The 18664-nt window shown below is 49.3% G+C and overlaps 1 protein-coding gene across 2 annotated transcripts in view; it reads left to right on the top strand.

Annotated features, from left to right (window-relative positions):
* The first annotated feature begins 254 nt into the window (after nt 1-254).
* The window catches only part of LOC147709714 (uncharacterized), an 82742-nt gene continuing 64332 nt past the window's right edge, over nt 255-18664 (top strand). For both annotated transcript variants that reach the window (XM_086928215.1, XM_086928214.1), the window contains exons 1-2: nt 255-302; nt 14781-14907. In XM_086928215.1, coding sequence (XP_086784341.1) covers nt 258-302; nt 14781-14907 — 172 coding nt within the window. In that variant the 5' untranslated portion in view covers nt 255-257. The remainder of the gene's footprint in view (nt 303-14780; nt 14908-18664) is intronic.

Raw genomic sequence — 18664 nt, 5'->3', positions numbered from 1 at the left:
GCCTAGGCCCCGTCTCCCCTCCCCACGCCTCGCGCTGCGCCCGCCCGGAGCCGGACTAGGTGGAACTTTCTGCGGCTGCAAGCAACTCTAACTTAGTTCTACGTATTTCCGGTCTAAGACCCGCCCACCCCTTTAAAGCTATGCATCCAGTGACTGTAGCCCTCCAGTGTTTCAGCCGACCAATCCGAGAGCGGCAGAGCCCTGCGCATGCGTGAACCCTGAGTTCTACACGTCCCGCCCCTCTGTCACTTCCTGGGATGGGAATGAAGCCTGCAATGAGAGCCGAGGGGTGGAGGGAGCAGGTGAGGCCGGGGAGGGGCCTGGGGTGGAGGGCTGGGGCGGGGCTCCTTGGGGCGGGGGTCAGAGCGTCAGACACCGGAGGTGGCCTCACCAAGGGGCAGTCACACCCCGCATGGTGGCGGCCACTGCACAGTATCAGGGTGCGCAGAGCCGATGGTCAGGCTGGGCTGAGAGCCCCCTCACCAGTCTAGCCCTGGAACGGTTTGCCATTGAAGTATACAGCAGACATCACTGGTTATGATACAGTTTCCAAAATACAACAGCATTGACAATGGCAGTAGGCCTGCTTTTGTAATGAGAAGTGATACAAGTAAAGAGCATGGTAATGAATATAATAATATAAATATATATATATATTTTTTTCAACACCCCCTCCTCAGATACAGGAGGCACATACAATAAGAGACGGACTAAGACTCAGTTCAAGTCGTTGTCTTGTGACCAAGGAGCTCCGAAAAGTGTTTTTACTGCTTTAAATAAACAAAACAAGCTGAAAAGAATTGAGGTGCGGCCTGTCTCTTCTTTTATGTAACTCCTTGAGGGTATCCAGACCCTATGCACAGGGAGATGAAGTGATCTGCACCCCCCCCCCCCCCCCCCCGAATCACTGGGGGTCCGCAACAGGCACCACAGCCCCGTCGACTCTCCTACCGGGCGGAAAACCAGCAGATGGTCTTTCCCTCCGCCGCCCTGCCCCCCCCCCGGCCATGGTAATGTGGCGGGGGGGTTTACAGTGCGGGCGGAGGTTTTCTGCGGGCGGATCACCACCACCATACGGGCTGTGGCGATCCACCCGCAATCATAATGGGGTCCTTAGTTGGGTTGAAAATGATAATAGAGGGATAGAAGAAGGAAGAATCTAGAAAGGGTTTATTTGGAAAGCATAGTAGTTAGGAGGTCCTAGTAGTAAAATGAGGTCACATATGAGTCTAAGGAGGGATACACGAGGGAAGAATTTAGAAAGGGTTGTTTTTGACATCCTAATAGTAACATCAGGACCGGCTTTGGCCCTGGTGGCGCCCTGTGCGATAATGTCTGTTGCCACCCCCCTAATGACCACCTCTGCCACAGATTCCCTCACTAGCACCCTTTAACAGTGCCTCTCAAGTCTCCATAACCAGTGTCTCTCAGATTCATTTAGTTTTATAGCATCACTCACACACACACACACATTGCATAGAACCAATCAATCATGTATGTGTAAATCAGTGTATAGGAAATGTTACATCAGACAGGACTACAAGGTGTAGTGTAGGAGTGACATGTCATTGATACTGGTAGGCAATATATTTTGCGTCCTTATTCTGGAAAAGCACATTCAGAACTTGAAATGTAACACCATTGCTAGGGTTTCTCTTTAATAATAACAATTGTTGTCTACCCAAATTAAGCCTTTTCACAAGATTGGGATGATGAAAGACCAGGCAAAAACCATGTAGCTCTAACATATACCTTGCAGCAGCTCTTTGATGACAGTTAATAGCTCAATGTTCTATATTAGGATTTTGACTTATAAACGACAAGTAACAAAAGGAGCTCTCTTACAGAGGCAGTAATCCACTGACCTATTTACATTATATGCATTTCATTATCCGCATGGTGCACGTTCTTAGCAGCAGGCATCTTAACCCTCTGCACTACCTTAGTACAGAGGGTTAAAACTTCCACTAGACAAACCTCCTGTCTCGTCAGGAAGACGATTAATCACAGGAGTTATCGTGACATTTTAATGAATGCTTGATGATTGCTGAAGGCCAGGAACGCGGCAGCAGGTTCTTTTACAAAGATAACATACTTTAAAGAATGATGCCCCCTCCCCAAGTGAATGCCCGGTGCGGTCGCACCGATCGCCCGGCCCTGAGTAAAATTAGGATTGGGGTGATGCAAGGAGGGATAGAGGAAAGAAGAGTCAACTGTGAATTATGTACTTTTGTAACCTAATCGCTCCAACTTTAGTATGCAATGTGTAATATTCAGTAAATGTATACTCTGTAAATAAGTAACCATATCTGATCCTAAATACCTTGCTCTGTTGTAAAGTGCTCAGACACCTCTGAGTAAAGTATGCGCAATATAAAAACGCATACATAAATCCATTGGAAATCATAGTAGTAGAATGGTTTAGTTTAGTTTAGTTTATTGTACAGTTAATAAAATCTCACAATTTTAAAACGTACAAATGTTTAAAAGAAGTCAATGGCTACATTTAAAACGTAAAAAGAGCGGGTGTCTCACATATTTAAGATCATAAAAGTCTCATTTTGGATTTGATAAAGTCCTTTGGGGTTAGGGGGACAAAGTGCTTGCAGATTTAAGAGTCAAGGGTCTCCGGTGAGGTTAGCACTGTTGTGGTTTGGCTGGAGCTTCGAGTAAACCCTCTGGATGTTTCGTTTAGTCTGGTAGTCACTATGTCAAAAAATGTGTTATTCTGCAGTTTAGCTGCGTTTCTTCAGGATTAAAACAGAGCATCACAGCTTGCCTGCAGCTTGTTATGCCCTTCTCGTTCCATGGGACCCGTAGCAGAGAACGCCTTATATCCAAGAGGTTTGTGCAGATACAGATGATATGTATGAGGTCCTCCTTCCCAGAAAGACAGAGTCGGCAGCGGTTTGCTGAGTTTTCCCTTTTCCATGGTGCCAGGTGAGGTGCTATAGGTATGTTGCCGAGACGCATGTTGAGAAACTTGTTTTTTGTTTTCTGTGTGAGGCCCGTTGTTAAGTTCTCTTGTGGTTTTAGAGCACCGTAGCCTTTCAATACTGCCCATCCATGCGATCTCTTGGCTAAGGTGGCTTTATCCTCAATGGATGAAACCATCTTGGTGACTTTCAACACCACTTTTTTGAAGGTGCCAGGATCAGTTGATGACCCCCATAGGTTTGTTAATCCTAAGGTCTCCAGTGATTCCATTAGATAATTCCTTGCAGGTGAGTTGTCTCTGACGGACAGTTCAGTCCAGAGGTGGGCATTTAAGGATCCGCGGTCGAAGTCTCTGATTTTCCGCCAACTTTTTATGTATGCGCCTCTTCTCTCCACCGTTTGTTTCTGCAATCCGAATTCAAGACGGATTTGAGCGGGCGATGAGTAGGTGGGAAGATGGAATATTGCCCTGTATGCTCGACTGATGGTATTGTCTAATGTCGTTGCATCTTTGCCCGTGCATTAGTTGGGCTCCCAGTGGCTCATTAGTTGGGCTCCCAGTGGCTCAACTCGTCCTCTTGTGAGGGTATTCTGGGGAGACTCTTCTAATGGGGTTTTGGGGGTTGGTGGCTGGCGCCACTGTGTGGTTGCTTTTTGGGGGTCATTGCCGTTCCTGGTGCCCTTTTGTTGGGGACTGGACTGCCAGACCTGGCCTCTGTTGGGGGGAACTTTGTGGTGTTTGTCTTTATATCCTGCAAGAGGTTGCCCAGCATCATGAGTAGTGATGATAGTTTATCGATGATTGGTGAGCAGACGCAGTTTGTTCTTTCAATCTGAGCTAGTTTAACTAACTCTTGTCCTCTTTTTATGAGGTCGTTAAGATCTGCGAGTTTTCTGTCGATCCCCATGGTGGCCTCTGCTAGCTTTTGTAGGACAGTCAGTTGTAGGTCAAGTTTGTCTGATTGGTACTGAAGTGCTGTTGATGACAGCTGAATTGTGTTGAGTAAAGTTACCCAAAATGTGTTGACAGGGTCTCTAGTCCCCTCTGTGGCTGATGGAAGCTCTCTTCGCTAGTGCTGTTTGTTGATTGCTTGACATTGTATGCTGCCACTAGATCGCTCCATTCTTGTGATACCAAAAAGGTCATGTCCCCATTTACCATGATTGGAGATGAGTTTACGGGGTCGGATTTCGTTCCGTGTGTGGCGTGAGCCTCAGTTTCGCCTTAAGTTTTTACTTCTGCATTTAAGTAGGCTTTGTGTGCTTGAGGTGATACTGTTTCTTGGTTGTTTCTTACTTCTGCCGCTGCTTGCTGGATGAATGAGGAGGAATGAGTTGGGGATGATTGACAGCTTATTGTGTTGCTGCTGGGGTGCCCCGGGGACCCTTCCAGCTCTGAGGCGTATTTACTCTACGTGTCCTCCTTTGGCAGAGGGCTGTTTGGGTTTGACTCCTCGATGCCTCCCTTTATTAGTGGGGCTTGGCTGATGGCACCTTCTGATGGCATTGGCCTGTTAGCTTCTTGTGCCCGTTGTTCGCCAGCCCCTACTGCGCCACTGGTGTGATCCGTATTCACCCTTGGAGTCGGTGCCGTGTGTATTTCTGCTGCTGTTGTATAGCTTGTAGTTTGGGGCAAAGAGTTATTTGTGCCGGCAGGTTGCAGTGGGGATTGGAGGCCTGTGATAGAGTCTTTTGATGAGTAGATGGCGTTTCCTGTTTTTTTTAAAAAAAAGTGAACTTTGTGTACATTTTCGGCTGGTAGTTATATATTGTTTTCATTGGCTGGCCTGCTAAGTTAATTAAATTGTGGGCATTTTTCCTTATATAGCTTCTGGGTTGTTCTGGTGTTGGGGTTAGGCTGTGGTCTATGTCAGTTGGCAGACCTTCATTTATGCGAATGTTGGTTCCATTGGGGTAACTTTCCGGCAGGAGGGCTTTACTGGTGGTTTTGCCGGTTGCCTCGGTGCTGTTAGATGCTCGCTTGTTTTTTCCTGGTGACGCTGAGCTCGTGGCTGTGTTTTTTCTTTTGCGTTTAGTCAGTTGCTTTGTTGGAGGTTTTCTTTCTCTACCCGACCTCATGGTGGTCCTGCTGAGTATGTGGTCTCAAAGGCGTCTCCCCCTTCGTGGCTCCCCACAGCGACTCACAACAACTCGCGGCTGGGGTGGGTTTGCCCCCACCGCGCCGCACCTCGTCCCGCTCCTCGATGCCGACCGCTGGGAAATGTTTGAACTGAGCCCCGGCACACTGGTGCCTCTCCTCCTCTTCCACTCCTCCTCCTCCTCTCCTCTCTGCACCCCACGCCTCGGATCTTCAGCAGGTAAGGCTATTCCGCACACCCACGCTCGAGCTTCTCCAAGGTCCCGCTGTACACAGGGGGGGTACACTGCCCCCCCCCTGCTTGTCTGCTCGCTCCTGAGTGCCCAGCCCACAGCCGCCGATACCGTCAACCTCCGAGCTGAGGCGAGGCGAAGCAATGGCGGTGGGGCAGGTACTGCGAACAGCAGCTGTCGGGGTTTGACGGGTGAGGGTTAGCGGGTGGCGGTCTGGTGAAACAATCGGGTGAATCGGATGATGTGGCGATCTTTGGCGATCTTTGTGAGAGTGTGTGGGGATGGGAGCGGGAGTATTCGCTAGCCCGGTGGCGTGATCTGGGCAACCTCGGCATTCTGCGTGCTCGGCGGGTACGGGTGGGTACAGGTGGGTGCAGGTGCGGCTTTTCTGGGGCAGCTGGTAGATAAGTAAAATCGCTCCAGGGCAGTCACAGGCGGTCGGTCTCGCTGTGGGAGGGGGTTGGAACCAACAGCTCTCCTAGTACCTACTACCGCTCCACTACTAGAGCCAGCAATCTCGACGCCGACGGACGTCGCCGAATCCAGCTCAACACCGTGAGTGACGGCTCAAGTGTCCCGCTTCCTCGACGCCGGCCGCCGGGCCCGATCGACGCCAGCAGCAATGCCAGTGAGTAGTGAGTTCGGCTCCAGCTCCAAGGGACCTCGTGTCTGCACCGCTGCTGATCGCATCAACTGTGTGCCCTCTCGACGCCGTGAGCGCTGCTCACTCTTTGCAACCGCATCATCGACAACGACGCCTGCTGAGGCCTGATCGACACCGAAGACGCGACACCGGATTGCTCGACGCCGCTGATCATCGTGTGCTCCATTTTCCAAGGTACTGTTTTGTTGGGGGTCCGTGTGACTCCGGGCTCGACGTAGCGCTCCTCGCGGTCGACGCCGAACCTTTGGAATAACTTTGCCTCGACGTCGTGTAGCCCCCGTGTGGGTTACCTGGTTGCTAAGAACTGTGTTGCCAAGAAGAAGATTTGCTTTGATACTAAAGACTTTGTGCTAAAGAAGAAACTACCTTTGAACTATCATTTTTCCCTTCCCAGAGTATTTGTTAAGATTGTGTACATTTTTGTCGTTATTTGGTCTTGTGCTAAGCCTTATATAAAAATACTTATTTTTATAATACTACTGTGTCATGTCCATTTGTAGTGTATTCACTCTATTACTGTATGTGGTCATAATTGCTTAACACACAGCCTCTGAGATAAGCCTGTCTGCTCTGCCAAGCTACCAAGGGGGTGAGCATGGGTTATCGAAGGGTGTGATCCCCTTGCCCTGACTAGAAAAGGTGTGTCCCTATTTGTCAGAAGTGTATACCTCTGCCAACTAGAGACAGCCGGTTCTAACATTGGTGGCAGCGGTGGGATTTGAACCTTGCATTTATGACCCATGTGCAGTGATTAGTGTACGCTACGTAGTGAAAGCAGACCATAGCGCAGTCACAATCTAATTGGGAAGGATCCTATTTTTGGTTCTCCGCTTTTCTGAAGCTTGATTTTTTGAACACTGCCAGTTTTGACCATGAGTGACACCGGAGTCACTACCCCTGTTGTTGTTGTGGAGGAATTTGACAGAGCGAAGATAAACGACTACGGCTTGAAGGAGCTGAAGTCCTTTTGCAAGCAGTTGAAAGTGCCTACCAAAGGCATCTCGCGAAAAGAGGAATATCTCAAAGCATTGCAGGCCTGGTTGGAGGCCAGAGATCCCACTGATCCCGTGGTGGTACCGCCAGTGGAAGGGGATGAGGAAGCGCCAGCGAATGGGCCTGAGTCCTCTCCAGGAAGCAGTGTTTCCTCCAAAGGTCTTTCCCCTGAAGAACGAGAAGAAAGGGCGAAGGAGCTTGCATACAACATGGAAATGGCAAGGCTAAAGATAAATGGGCAGTTGGAGTTAGAAAATGCAAGAGGTAGAAGAGAAGCTGATTTGGAGACCAAAAGGTTAGATTTTGAAAGAGAGCTTTGGAGCGTGATACCAAGTTGAGGGAGTTGGACATCCAAGCTAAGAAGTTAGAATTGAATCCCTCTGGTGGCAGCATCCCATCTGGGCCTGCAGAAATTAAGTTTTACTTTCCCAAAGATGTGATAAAAGATTATCATAGGAACAAAGATATTGGTCAGTGGTTTAAAGCATATGAGTTAGCATTGTTGGCCCACCAGGTCCCTGAGAAGAATTGGGGAGCGGGGTTGTGGGGTCGCTTTGTGAATGAGGGGAGAGATACCCTGTTAGACATGCCTATTGCGGATAGGATGTCGTATGCTCATATGAAAGATGCTTTAATGTTGCGGTATGGCCTAACCCCCGAGAAGTACAGACAAGCTTTTAGAGAATGTAAGAAGTTGCCTGGTACGACGTGGGTTGAATATGTGTCTTATTTTTGCAGAGCCATGGATGGTTGGGTAAAGGGCAGCAAAGTGTAAAGTTATGAAGCTCTTTATGATTTGTTTGCTTGGGAGCATTTGTCTAATAACTGTTTTCCAGAGCTGCGCCAGCACCTTATTGATAGCAAGATATCTAACCCTAGAAAACTTGCTGAGGAGGCGGACCGCTGGGTTAGTACCAGGGTCCACAAGGGTCCAGTGGGAGACTCAGCCAAAGGTGGGCAGGGTCCCCAGCAGAAGAGTGGGGGGGACAAGGGTAAACAGAAGGAGTCTCAGAAAGGGCCCCAAAGTAATCCCCAAAAGAACCAAGGGAAAGGTTCCCAGCCTCCCCCTGAGAAGAAGCCAGGGGCCCCGACGGGTAAACCTGTTCATAGGGGCCCCCTAACCTGCTACGGTTGTGGGCAGGTGGGACACCGGTTTTATGACCCCCAGTGTCCCAAAAAGGATTTGAATACACCGCCGCGTGCACCCCCCCATCAGTTGGCGAGTGTAGCCCTGGGAGGGGAGGAGATGGTTGTCCATGGTGGGAGGGGTCCCGCAGAAATGTCCCTGGTCTCGCTAGGAGACATGCAAATGGTCCCTCCACCCCCTCTGCCTAGTAACATTAGTAAATATAGGCAGTGGGTGACCATTAATGGCCATAGAGTGGAAGCTCTCAGAGACACCGGAGCGAGTGTGACAGCTGTCAAGTGTCACTTGGTGTCCAGAGAGCAGGTGGTTCCCCACGCATTCTACCCTGTGATAGCTGCTGACAACTCCCAGAAAGAGTGTGAAGTAGCTCAGGTTTCCTTTGAATGGGGGGGAGTTTCAGGTACTCTTCAGGTTGCTGTGAGGCCCGCCATGCCTGTCGATTGTCTCCTGGGCAATGATTTAGAAGACTCCCCTTGGGCTAAGGTGGAGAGGGAGACGCACTTGAGAATGTTGGGCGTGCCAGAGTGGGTGTGTGCAACCACTCGATCAATGACAGCGAGTAAGGGTGTTGATGGGGCCCCGGAGCCTGAAAGTACGGCCCAGGACCCAGCTGTGAAGAGAAGAGGCAGGGGGCGCGGGAAACCGTCCCCCGTAGTTCCCGTGGTCCAGGAGGAGGTAGACCCTGAGGGGGATGCCCTGGAGCCCACAGGGGAACAAATTGCCGAACTGGGAGACCTGCCCGAGCTGACCCATTGGCAGCAGGATGGTGGTCCCTCCAGGGAGGAATTCTGTGCGGAACAGAAAGTGTGCCCTTCTCTTGTGGGCATGAGGCAGCAGGCCTCAGCCCAAACCTCAGGTGATCAGTCAGGGTCACATTTTGTGTACTGGGAGAACGACCTCCTGTATAGTGAGCCTAAGGCTGCTGAGCCTGGGTCAGCCCGTGTGCTGGTGGTACCCCAGCGCTTTAGAGCCTTCCTACTGGGTTTGGCTCATGACGTTCCGTTAGCTGGACATCTGGGGCAGGACAAGACCTATGACAGGCTTGTCACCCATTTTTATTGGCCTCAGATGCGTAGGGATGTAGACATCCATTGCAAGACTTGTCACACTTGCCAGGCAAGTGGAAAAAGCGGAAGGAAGCAGAAGGCTCCCCTCCAACCTTTTCCAGTGGTCAGTACCCCCTTTGACCGGGTGGGTATTGACATTGTTGGGCCCCTGGACCCCAAGACAGCCCTGGGCAACAGGTTTATCCTGGTCTTGGTGGACCATGCCACACGGTACCCGGAAGCCATCCCTCTCCGAACAGTGACGGCCCCCGTGGTGGGACGGGCACTGATGGGTGTTTTCTCCCGGATGGGGTTCCCCAGAGAGGTGGTGTCAGACCCGGGCACCAACTTAATTTCGAACTATATGAAGTCTCTGTGGAAGGAGTGTGGGGTAACCTACAAGTTCACCACTCCTTACCACCCTCAAGGAAATGTGCTGGTTGAGAGATTCAACCGGACCCTTAAAGGCATGATCATGGGTCTTGAAGAACCAATGAGGCGGAAATGGGACGTCCTCTTGCCATGCCTGTTGTTTGCTTACCGAGAGGTGCCGCAGAAGTCTCTAGGGTTCAGCCCCTTTGAGCTTTTGTACGGTCACCCGGTAAGAGGGCCTTTGAGTCTGGTCAAGGAAGGCTGGGAGCAATCTCCCAGGAAACCTCCCCAGGATGTATACAGCTACATGCTGGCCTTTCGGAACCAGACTCGGCGCTTCAGAGAACTTGCTCAGGCAAATCTGGAGGCCAGCCAGGAGGAGATGAAGCGTTGGTACGACCGGAATGCCACTCTGGTAGAGCTTCAGCCTGGTCAGGAAGTGTGGGTCATGTCCCCTGTGGAACCTTGTGCGCTCAAGGACAGGTGGACTGGACCGTTTAAGGTTGTGGAGAAGAAGAGCGATGTCACCTACTTGGTGGACTTGAAATCTCCCAGGAACCCCTTGCGGGTCCTGCATGTCAAACGTTTGAAGCCCCACTTAGAAAGGTCCGAAGTGGGCATGCTCCTAGCTACAGATGCTGGAATGGAGGAGGAGAGTGAGCCTCTTCCTGACCTCCTGTGTGCTAAAGAGCAAGACGGGTCAGTGGATGGTGTGGTCCTCTCTGACACACTGACCCTTGAGCAGAAACAGGATTGTTGCCATCTGTTGGGACAATTCCCGGATCTGTTTTCCTTGGTTCCGGGTGTCACTCATTGGTGTGTCCATGACGTTGACACCGGAGACAGCCCTCCTGTGAAGCACAAGGCTTACAGGGTGACTGACAAGGTTCGAGCATACATTAAGGAAGAGGTCTCTAAAATGTTTGCGTTAGGGGTGGTTGAGTCCTCTAGCAGTCCTTGGGCCAGCCCATTGGTCTTGGTCCCGAAGGCTGCAGCGCCTGGTGCTTCACCGGAACTTTGGTTCTGTGTGGATTACCGAGGACTCAATTCAGTCACGAAGACTGACGCGCACCCCATCCCCAGAGTTGATGAGCTCATCGATCGGTTGGGGGCTGCCCGGTACCTTAGTACGTTTGACCTAACGTCTGGGTACTGGCAGATCGCCTTAACTGATGGGGCAAAGGAGAGGTCCGCATTCTCCACACCAGATGGGCTATACCAGTTCCGGGTGATGCCCTTTGGGATGAAGAATGCCCCTGCCACCTTCCAGAGGTTGGTCAACCAGGTCTTGGCTGGACTGGAGGATTTCAGTGCCGCCTACCTGGACGACATCGCAGTGTTCAGCGCCAGCTGGGAGGAACACTTGCGCCACCTCCAGGAAGTGTTGTTGGCCCTGCGCAGAGCAGGCCTCACAATCAAAGCCAGTAAGTGCCAGATTGGGCAGGGTTCTGTGGTGTACTTGGGGCACCAAGTAGGGAGCGGCAAGGTGGCCCCCCTGCAACCCAAGATAGATACCATCCTGGCTTGGGCGCCGCCCAAAACCCAAACTCAGGTGAGAGCCTTCTTAGGACTCACAGGTTATTACAGGAGGTTTGTCAAGGATTACGGCAACATTGTGCACCCCTTGACTTCGCTGACTTCCAGGAAGCAGCCACGAAACGTGATCTGGACGGATGCCTGTCAAACGGCCTTCGACACCCTGAAAACTGCAATGTGCACAGCACCTATACTCCAGGCACCCAACCTCTCGAATGAATTTATTGTCCAGACGGACGCTTCAGAGCATGGCGTGGGGGCTGTTCTAGCTCAGGTAAATGAAGAGGGAGACTTGCCTGTAGCCTTCATCAGTAGGAGGTTACTTCCCAGGGAAACGAGGTGGAGTGCGATAGAGAGAGAAGCATTTGCTGTGGTCTGGGCGCTGAAGAAGCTAAGACCCTACCTGTTTGGGACTCACTTCCGGGTTCAGACAGACCACAGGCCCCTCAGATGGTTGATGCAGTTGAGGGGTGAGAATCCGAAACTGTTGAGGTGGTCCATTTCCCTACAGGGGATGGACTTTACGGTGGAACACCGCCCTGGTACCGATCACGCCAATGCTGATGGTCTGTCCAGATTTTTCCGCCTTAGTGAAGAGGACTCCCTAGGTCAAGGGTAGTTCTCCCCACATTTCAGCTGGAGGGGACACGTGTTAGACCTGACATCATTAGCTTGAGTCTCTTCTCCATTTTTTCTTTTTGCCTCCACAGTTTTACGATGTTTTGCTGGTATATGCTTTGGGCGCTGTGCCACTGCTGATCAGTGCCACAGCGCAAGTGCTCCCGATGTTAAATTGATGTATCTATTGTATCCATGTTTGGCCTATTTGGTTTACTGTCAGTCCCTAGTCTAGTGCACCAGGAGTGCCGGGGCTTGTAAATACAAATGCCGCTTGCAGCACGTGTTGTGCCACCCACAGGAGCGACCTCGTAAAAGAATGTCTACGGGTCGGTCATTGCGAGACCCACGTGCAGCCTAGTGCTGTCACGCAGGCTGCGCAAGTATACCTACTTGCCAGCCCCTCAAACCTTCCCTTGACTTCATGTTAGTCACCCCTATGGTAGGCCCGCGGACAGGGTGCATTGTAAGTATAAGGTAGGACACGCCTGACCAAGTTGGCATGTCCTAATAGTGAATTACAGCCATCTTCGTTCTTCACTATTGCGAGGTATTCTGCTCTCCATTGGTTAGAATGGGCCGCCGGGATTATTAATGCTATGATCCTAGCTGGCTCGGGGAGCATGGTGCAATGTTGAGTTTGGTATCCCTGAACTCGGGGTTTAATTACGCATCCGTTGGTGTGGATGGTTTTTGGACTCTGGGTTTGAAAATAGCACTTTTAGAAAGTGTCTATTTTCTTGTATAACCATATCTGGTTTCTGCTGGTCTTGCGTGTGTGTGACAGGAGCTGGGTGGCTCCACAGGTCTGGATGAGTCAGCGTGGGATGAGTGGGACATTGGCGTTGAGAGTAGGGGGAGAGTAGTTGCTGATAGTCTGCCCTGCCTGATACAATGCTGGCTCCACCTCCTGCCAAGCGGCTGATGGCTCTGTGCCTGCCATGGACGATCCTAGCCCCACCTCCTGCCAGGAGGCCGATAGCTCTGCTCCTGCCAGTGTCAATGCTGGCTCCACCTCCTGCTGGGCGTCTGAGGACCCAGCCCTGCGCAATGAATAGGCCAGGTGCTACTGCCTGGCTCCACCCACAACAGACCCAGGATATTGGGAAATTCCCCTGCATGGACAAAGGGATCAAAGCCGAAAAGGGGTATAAGAGAAGGACCCCTGAACCAAGAAATCAGATCACTTCTGACAAGGAACCCTGTAACCAAGGACAAGAGGCCTGCTGATCTAAGGACTTGCCTACCCCTTCTGCCAGTGTGCTGTTTGCTGGGGGGAATCCTGCAGTGCTTCTTTATTTTTGCCAAGGAACCAGGAGAGAGGAACTGTGTGTGTACTCTCACGCTTGCTAAGAAAATCTCCAAGGACTGGAAGAGTGCCAGTCTCCTGCTGAAGTCACAGGGCTAAAGGACTTCATCTGCTTAAAGTGCTATTTGCTGGAACCTGTGAATCCAGTACCTCTGAAAGAGCCAGCAATCTCGACGCCGACGGACGTCGCCGAATCCAGCTCGACACCGTGAGTGACGGCTCAAGTGTCCCGCTTCCTCGACGCCGGCCGCCGGGCCCGATCGACGCCAGCAGCAACGCCAGTGAGTAGTGAGTTCGGCTCCAGCTCCAAGGGACCTCGTGTCTGCACCGCTGCTGATCGCATCAACTGTGTGCCCTCTCGACGCAGTGAGCGCTGCTCACTCTTTGCAACCGCATCATCGACAACGACGCCTGCTGAGGCCTGATCGACACCGAAGACGCGACGCCGGATTGCTCGACGCCACTGATCATCGTGTGCTCCATTTTCTAAGGTACTGTGTTGTTGGGGGTCCGTGTGACTCCGGGCTCGACGTAGCGCTCCTCGCGGTCGACGCCGAACCTTTGGAATAACTTTGCCTCGACGTCGTGTAGCCCCCGTGTGGGTTACCCAGTTGCTAAGAACTGTGTTGCCAAGAAGAAGATTTGCTTTGATACTAAAGACTTTGTGCTAAAGAAGAAACTACCTTTGAACTATCATTTTTCCCTTCCCAGAGTATTTGTTAAGATTGTGTTCATTTTTGTCGTTATTTGGTCTTGTGCTAAGCCTTATATAAAAATACCTATTTTTATAATACTACTGTGTCGTGTCCATTCGTAGTGTATTCACTCTATTACTGTATGTGGTCATAATTGCTTAACACACAGCCTCTGAGATAAGCCTGTCTGCTCTGCCAAGCTACCAAGGGGGTGAGCAGGGGTTATCGAAGGGTGTGATCCCCTTGCCCTGACTAGAAAAGGTGTGTCCCTATTTGTCAGAAGTGTATACCTCTGCCAACTAGAGACAGCCGGTTCTAACAGTGGTCAACCTCGAATCTGGGGTACTGGGTTTGATTCTTGTCAATGACGTTGAACATCCTGTGATTCTGGGCAAATCACTTAATCTCCAGGTGCCTAAAAAAATTGAATTGTCCTCATGTCACGCAACTGGTGTACTCATGTAACGCTATGTAAAGCGCTCTGATACCTGATACCTTCGGGTAAAGTTCACGCTATATATAACTCTGTAAAAAAAAAGATATATTATTTGACTAGGATGAATCTGGTTGATTAATCCAACCCATGCTCCATCATGGTTAGTGTCAAATTGCGCCTAGATCCCAGGCTACCGTGATCATTGATTATCATAGGCACTGTGTGCTTGGTGGTGCTATTTCTACTTAAAACATAAACAATTCGTATATCTGTTTCCCCTCATTTGATTTTTGTAATGTTTAAAAATTAAATGTTACTCTATTTTTCTAATGCCTTTGGGGAATTTTATAATTTTGCATTTCAACTTTTATTGCTTTTATAGTACTGCATATATACTATACATTGCGTTTAAGTTAAGCTTGTCTGCTCCGTGCCATAGCTACCAGGAGGGCGAGGTTAGGTTTATTTAGTGACTGTAGTTGTTCACCCTTACAAGGGTTGTGATTATTACATGAGGTGAGTACTTATCCCGTCCACTTATAACTCAATTTCTTACACCCATGTTTTATTTTGTTTATAAGATATGTGATGCTTCGTTCGCTAGAGTAAAGATAACCCCAAATAACTTAAAACTAGTTTTCCTTTCATATTCCTATCTATAAGCTAAGCATGGATGGAGTCTGTCTTCTTCTTCAGGTGACCGTCACCTTCAAGGATGTTGCAGTACATTTCTCAGAGGAGGAGTGGGATTGTTTGCAAGAATGGCAGAAGGCGCTCTATAGGAACGCGATGAAGGAGATCCATGAGGCCCTCATATCCTTGGGTAAGTTACTCTGTCTCTGTCACTGAGACCTTATTTTCATCATTCCATTTTCCCTCGGTGCACTACTAATAGTTTAAAGAAAGGGCCAGAGGTTGGGTGAGGACATTGCACTTATGGAAGAGCAACGTGCTTAAGGTCTGTGGAGGATAACCCTTGTTAGCATGTAGCAGGTGAGGTTATGCAAAAATAGATGGTTGGTGCCATGCCGTAAAATCAAGTTGAGGATTTTAAAAAGAGCTTTGTATTTCATCCAGAGATACCTGCCCTTGTGACAGAAAGAAAGAATTGGGTATATGTCTGTGAAGATTAATATCTGTGCTGGTAGCCTCAATGATAGTTTTGGTCAGAGGGAAGATTGTACTCTGTGGGATGTTGACTAGGATGCTCTTGCTGTAATCAAGCTTGCTTATGGCCAGCATGTTGATCAGACATGTTGCAGTGTGGAAGGTAAGGTGGATACATTTTCCATGTCCGGTGTTCAGTAAGCCTGACATCAGTGAAAGCAGAAATGCTGAAGGATGCCAGCCTGATGCTGATGACATACTTCACTCTGATTTTGCTTGTTAAGTGTGATTCACCAGTGGGGGTGGAGGTTGGAAGAAGGCAGAGGAACCAAATAGTCAGGAAAGAGCATTCTGAAATTGTGGAAATACTTTAGTCAATGTGGAGTTGAACATAAAGGAACATAGGTCGATTCTGTACCGGATGGATGGGAAGGACTCACAGATTCTAAGTTGTAGGGGCTACATGAGGGACTGGGCGTTGAAGAATTTCTCAATGTAGTTGCTGAAGAGGTGTTAGTAGATACTGAAGGAGCTACTGCTCTTTGAGGATGATTTGAAATAAGGCAATGATGGTATTCTACTCACTAGATGAGACACCTTTTGAAGAAAAGCGCATTGCACAAGTATTACTATGTGTAACAAAATATAGGGAAAGATACAGAACCCCATTGAGAAATGACATACAAACCAATGGAGTAAATGAGAACTGTGTAAAATAGGGATGTTACTTACCTTGCATACTTTTACCACAAGTATAGCTTTACCACGCATGCCTTTGCGTTGTCATGGCATGCATGGTAAAAGCATACTCGTGGTAAAAGTATGCGATGTTATGGCATGCGATGTCATTGACATTGTGTACTAATACCCGCGTTGTAATGGCATGCTTGGTATTAGTATGCGAGGTAATGACATACATTCTTCTTCCACAGGACATAATGTCCTTGCCACTGGGCATATGTGCATACAAACTTCAGATCTGCATCTGAGTGAAGGAGAGGCAATCTTGAGCATCGCCCCTACCTATTCCATGCATTTAGCTTGTATATGGGGAGTATGGGGTCTTCACATATCTTCCTCGCCCAAGGATCTGGCAGGTACAAGGCTCTGAAAGAATATTAGGAATCATCATGGCACAATCCTTTCTTAGACTTTCAGAGTCAGCCCTGTACCTTTAGACATTCCTAATTGCAAAGCTGAATCAGCACCTATGCCCTCCTTCAATCAAACTTTGCATCTGCTTGAGATATATTGGGATCCCTACACCTGCACAACAAACTACTTCCACCCCTACACTGCCCCAACCCAAAAACACTGCCACACTATTACACTACCCACACTACTCCCACCCCTACACTACCCTAAACCCTACTACGCTACCCACACTACTCCTACCCCTACACTATTCCCACCCCTACACTACCCTAAACCCTAATATGCTACAATAAACAAGCACTACAACACTACACTACCCTAAAACCTAAATCACTACACTACACAAACACTACACTACCCTCCCCAATACACGACAACAAGACAACACACACTAAAACATTTTTAAAAAACACACACACTACACAAACATTAACACACTATTTTTAAACTACCCTAAACCCTACAAAAGTAACCCCCACCCCATGCACAAACCCCTTACCTCTCTCCTATCCAGCATCGACGTCGGATCCGGCTTTCTCCTTCCTGCTTCCTTGACGTCGTCGTGAGGAAACAGCCTAAGTTTCCTCACAACAAAGTGAATAGCCGCCCCCGCCATTACACATTACATTGCATGCATTGTAAAAGCCAAACAACATAATATCAAAACAACTTTACAGTTGAATAACTGTCCCAACGGGTGGGATAATCCTCGCCTCCTTGTCCTTAATAGAATCTAAAAATCTTGTCGCGATAGCTAGAAAATGTTGTATTCTATAGCAGGACCGGAGGCTTCTGATTATGCTGGTTCAAAGCTCATCAATCACAGCATCAGAAACATGAGAAATAGGTTTGTAATAAAATACTTTAAACATTGAGTCCGACGACCAATCACCTGCTTTAAGAATGTCCTCCAAGCGGGACCCTAGTAAATAGGCTTTAGAAGCCGTAGCTCCTCTAGCGGTGTGAGCGCCATAAACAGAAACATCAATGCCAGATTCAGACATAATCCATCTGACCCACCTAGCTAGAGTAGCAGCAGCGACTGGTTTGAATGGCTTTTGTAAAGAAATAACAACTGACCCAAAGGGTCCACCCTGTGAGAGATAGTTCGTTCTTCATACATTTTTAAACACTGCAAAACACATAACTTGCTATTGTGTGGAAAAGCAGGATACTCCACCGACCTAGACATGGTCTTAGTTCTTCTCGTGATAATGAAGGACACACCCTGTGGAGAAAACATCCTACCAGCTAGATCTAAGGCTCTAACATCAGACACCCTTCGACATGAAATAAGACAGAGCAACATGGTAAGCTTTCCAGAAAGCTGCTTCAAGGAAAGATCACCATTGTCGGGCCAGGATTCCAAAAGCGTAAGAACTTTCGTATTATCCCATAGCGTGGAATACCTAGGCTGAAGGGGGTTAGCCACACGGCCCCCTTTAAGTAACTTACATACCAAGGGATGCATCCCCACAGGCTTACCATCAACATGATCGTGATCAGCAGAAATAGCAGACCTGAAGTTATTAACTGACCTGTAAGCCAGTCCTGATTCAGCGCATTCCAACAAGAAATTCAGTACATCAGTTATAGATGATCCCACAAGATCCACCTGTTTTGAAAGGCGCCAACCAACTCATCTCTTCCAGGAAGCAGAATATCGTTTCCGGGTTGAAGGAGCCCACACCTGTTGCATAAACCTGGCAGCCGGCTGTGAAAGTCCAACAATGCTGTCATGTCGCTGGAGAGCGTCCATGCCATCAAGGTTAATTGGTTCTGTAGGACCAAGGGGTGGCATGACCCCACTGGGTCCAGGAGAAGCGTCGGGACTGTCGGGAGCAGGAAGGGAAGGTCCACAGACAACTCCAACAGTGTGGGAAACCATGATTGAGTCGACCAAAACGGGGTCACCAGGACCAGAGAAGCTCCCTGGCGCCGGACAAAGGCCGCCACTCTCGGTATCAATGCAAACAGAGGAAAACCATAAATCCTCTGTTGCCCCCAATGTTGTAGGAATGCATCCGTTCCCATCGCCATTGGGTCTGGTCTCCAACTGAAGAACTGGGGAAGTTGGGCATTGAGGCGAGATGCAAACAGATCTATCTGGCAAGGACCTCGCATATCCATGATCTGCGCAAAAAGCGAGGGAAGAAGCTTCCAATCGCTGAAGTCCCTCAGAAACCGGGAGTTCCAATCCGCCACTTGATTGAACTTCCCTGGACGATACTCCGCCACTACAGAGATCCTGCGATCGAGACAAAAATGCCAATACTCCGTCACAATGTGCACTAGCATGCTGGACCTCGTTCCCCCTA

This window comes from Lissotriton vulgaris, chromosome 6, assembly GCF_964263255.1.
Source record: "Lissotriton vulgaris chromosome 6, aLisVul1.2, whole genome shotgun sequence".
NCBI lineage: Eukaryota > Metazoa > Chordata > Amphibia > Caudata > Salamandridae > Lissotriton > Lissotriton vulgaris.
This window is presented reverse-complemented; position numbering and strand designations above follow the sequence as displayed.